Source organism: Pelobates fuscus, chromosome 1 (genome assembly GCF_036172605.1).
Source record: "Pelobates fuscus isolate aPelFus1 chromosome 1, aPelFus1.pri, whole genome shotgun sequence".
Taxonomy (NCBI): Eukaryota; Metazoa; Chordata; class Amphibia; order Anura; family Pelobatidae; genus Pelobates; species Pelobates fuscus.
In genome coordinates, this window is record NC_086317.1 from 149689193 (window position 1) to 149692136 (window position 2944).

At 33.3% G+C, this 2944-nt stretch overlaps 1 protein-coding gene across 1 annotated transcript; it reads right to left on the reverse strand.

Annotated features, from left to right (window-relative positions):
- Positions 1 to 1645: 1645 nt before the first annotated feature.
- LOC134600186 (olfactory receptor class A-like protein 1) lies at positions 1646 to 2611 on the reverse strand. The gene has a single exon (XM_063445002.1). It carries the CDS (start codon positions 2609 to 2611, stop codon positions 1646 to 1648), a length of 966 nt encoding a protein of 321 aa, XP_063301072.1.
- Positions 2612 to 2944: the final 333 nt, after the last annotated feature.

A 2944-nucleotide genomic window follows, 5' to 3' on the forward strand; every position in this document is an offset into this window, starting at 1 on the left:
AATGACTTATGGGGCTGGCATAGATTTTTTTTTGTCCAGGGCTTTGTATCCCCAGTCCGGCCCTGAATCCGATAGTCTTCTATGTTGTAGTATCATCAATACAAAATATTCATGAACACAACTTGGGCAAACCAAAATGAAGAGAAAATAAGCCAATCAGTGTACTGCTAAATATATACATAATATAAATATGATGTACTGTACTCTGTTTTTGTTATGTAACTCTGAATCAAATGAACATGTTATGAGATAGTGTATTATAGGGGATAATGTTTAGTGATCGTGTTAGTGTAGTGTTAAACTTAGTAGTGTTTAGTATAGGACTATGTAGGAGTCAATAGTTAATGGTAGACTTTTCAGTTTTTTTGTTGTATAGGAAAGAGTAAGAGTTAAAGGGAGGCCTTTACCGTTCCTAAGATTAGTAAGAGTTTTGGGCGGTTACTATTTCACTGCTGTATTAAAATGGTAAAAGGCAGGGCTGGCGCTACCATTGGGTTCAGTATAGGTAACAGGATGAATTTTTAAATTTCTTGTAATTAGCAAAGAGCTGCAATTTAAATGAGAAAGTTACCCCATACGCGTAAACATGACATCTATCATGCCCAACACAGCACAGCACTATTTATGAGAGACAAGCAAGTTAGCAGAAACAAACCATCAATAACAAACTATGTACAACTACTTACATTAAAACACAGTGCTAATAGATAGACAGACAGACAGACAGAAAGACAGATAGATAGATAGATAGATAGATAAATAGATCTTGTATATATAGACATTTCAAAAGCAAATGGGCACTCCCTAACTAATTAGACAAACTATAACTGACAGTATACCACACGTAATTCAAGCAGTATCAGTCTTTACATACAATTAACACTTTAACAAACTAGAAACTGAGACAGATACATTATTTTTTAGTGCTCTTTTATTCCAATGTGTACAAAAACATAACATTTACTTTCTGTGGTATTTGTCAATCATATACTATACGTTATCGAGAAATGTAAATCTTAGCCAATACTCTATTTGCCAAGACATTACCCTTTGAAGAATGTACAGTATGACATTGAATGTATGAAAGAAATACTTGAATCTGGAAGCACCACCAAATCCATTGAGGGAAGTAACATGACTATGAAGAAGGTACACAAGATCACACAAGATCACTCCCTTCAATGGGAGTAGGATGTAGAATAAATTGTGTGATTTATATTTATAACACATCCAAATTATGGTGAATTGGAATTTGAGTGGTAAGATTTGCAGGGTTTTTTAAAGTGAATTTCAAATTTAAGGTCAACATCGTTAAACTGAAACATTTTTCCAAGTCACCTATGTTTCCAGTTCAGCTACTTTGGCTTTAAATTTGAAATTAACTTTGAATTCTCCCTTTAGTAAATATCCCTAATAGTCAAGCTGTTACAAAAGCTGAATTCGATAATTTTTCTAAAATAGCCTACATTTTGCCTTTCTGATTCTCACCACTTGGAAGTAAAAGGAGAAAATAATTGCTAGATAACATAGAGGAGACTAGGCCACACATATCTATGAAGAAAAGGGTATTGAAGACTGTAATATTAATAAATGTATGCACTACAGATTTTAATAAATACTTGTCTTTAAAAATGCTTTCATTTTCTTAATTGCTAATGTAGCTTACACAAGTATTTTTGTCCGAATATTCTCGATGGTTGGTACCCATCAAATTTTTTATGTGTGAACAGTTTATCAGATATAATTTAGGGTTGGTGGCAATGATGACTATAGGACTTAAAGCAGAGTAGGAACAAGCTAGTATTATTCTTGCATTGTTTAAATCAGGGTAAACATGAAACGTGGAATAAAGCCACATGAAATTATCAAGACCAAAAAGCATCACATAGAGGACAACCAATAAAATGACAGCTCTAGATGCTTTGTACTCTTTAGATTTTCCTTGACTGTTGTCTGAGCTCCGAATACTTTTAACGACTTGCTGATGATGGAGCAATACATTCACCATGTAACTGCTTGCAAATGTCATCAATCCCACTAATAGAAAGTCTTTAATGGCCAATAATGTCCCATTTATGAAAAAAGAAGCATAGGTTAAAAAGTCTGTGTGACATGTAATCATGTGCAAGGTATATGGCGTATTTGTGAAATTCTTCTTTGCTTGGGCATACACAAGACTTGATGAGTAGAGCACAAGATTGATGATCAAGATGACAAAAATGATTATCAACATATTCTGGGATATTTTTTGTTTGAGAAAACCCCATAGCTTATTAACTGGAGCAATAAGTGTACACTGGTGACAGCTAAGTAGACTTGTGAAAGAAATGGACATTGCTCTACACACTCTGTAACTGTACACAATTAGCTTGCACACAGCATCATCAAGTAGGTTCTCCAACACCATGGCATACATATACTGAGGAATTGCCCGAGCAAGAAGTAGAAGAAGGTTCACAAGTGCTAAAACCATTAGGATCATATTTGTTGGTAGCAACTTCTTCTCCAGTATCCTAATGAAGGTAAATCTCCATACAATATACACATTGCTCGGAACGCCAATCACCACCAAAGGGGTGAATCCAACAGCTGTTAAAATATGAAGTACCATGATGTCTATTTTGTTTCAGAAGCCTGCAAAGTTAATCAAATATCAGGAGAATATGATAAAATAAACATATTATTCTACAATATTATTATATTATATTTTAAAATATATTAACATGAACAAAAATGCAAAAACAAAAAACTTTAATTATGGATATCAAGATAAATTGTTATCTGAGCACTTGATTATGAAGTTTGTATAGATGTTTTTATACCCCATCTCCTCTAGACTGAAAATTCATTTTCCCCTTTTATAATATTGTAAAGCACAGCGGAATAAGTTGGCACTGTAAAAATTGTAAAATTAATCAGAAAAATAATTTTATAGAATAAAATG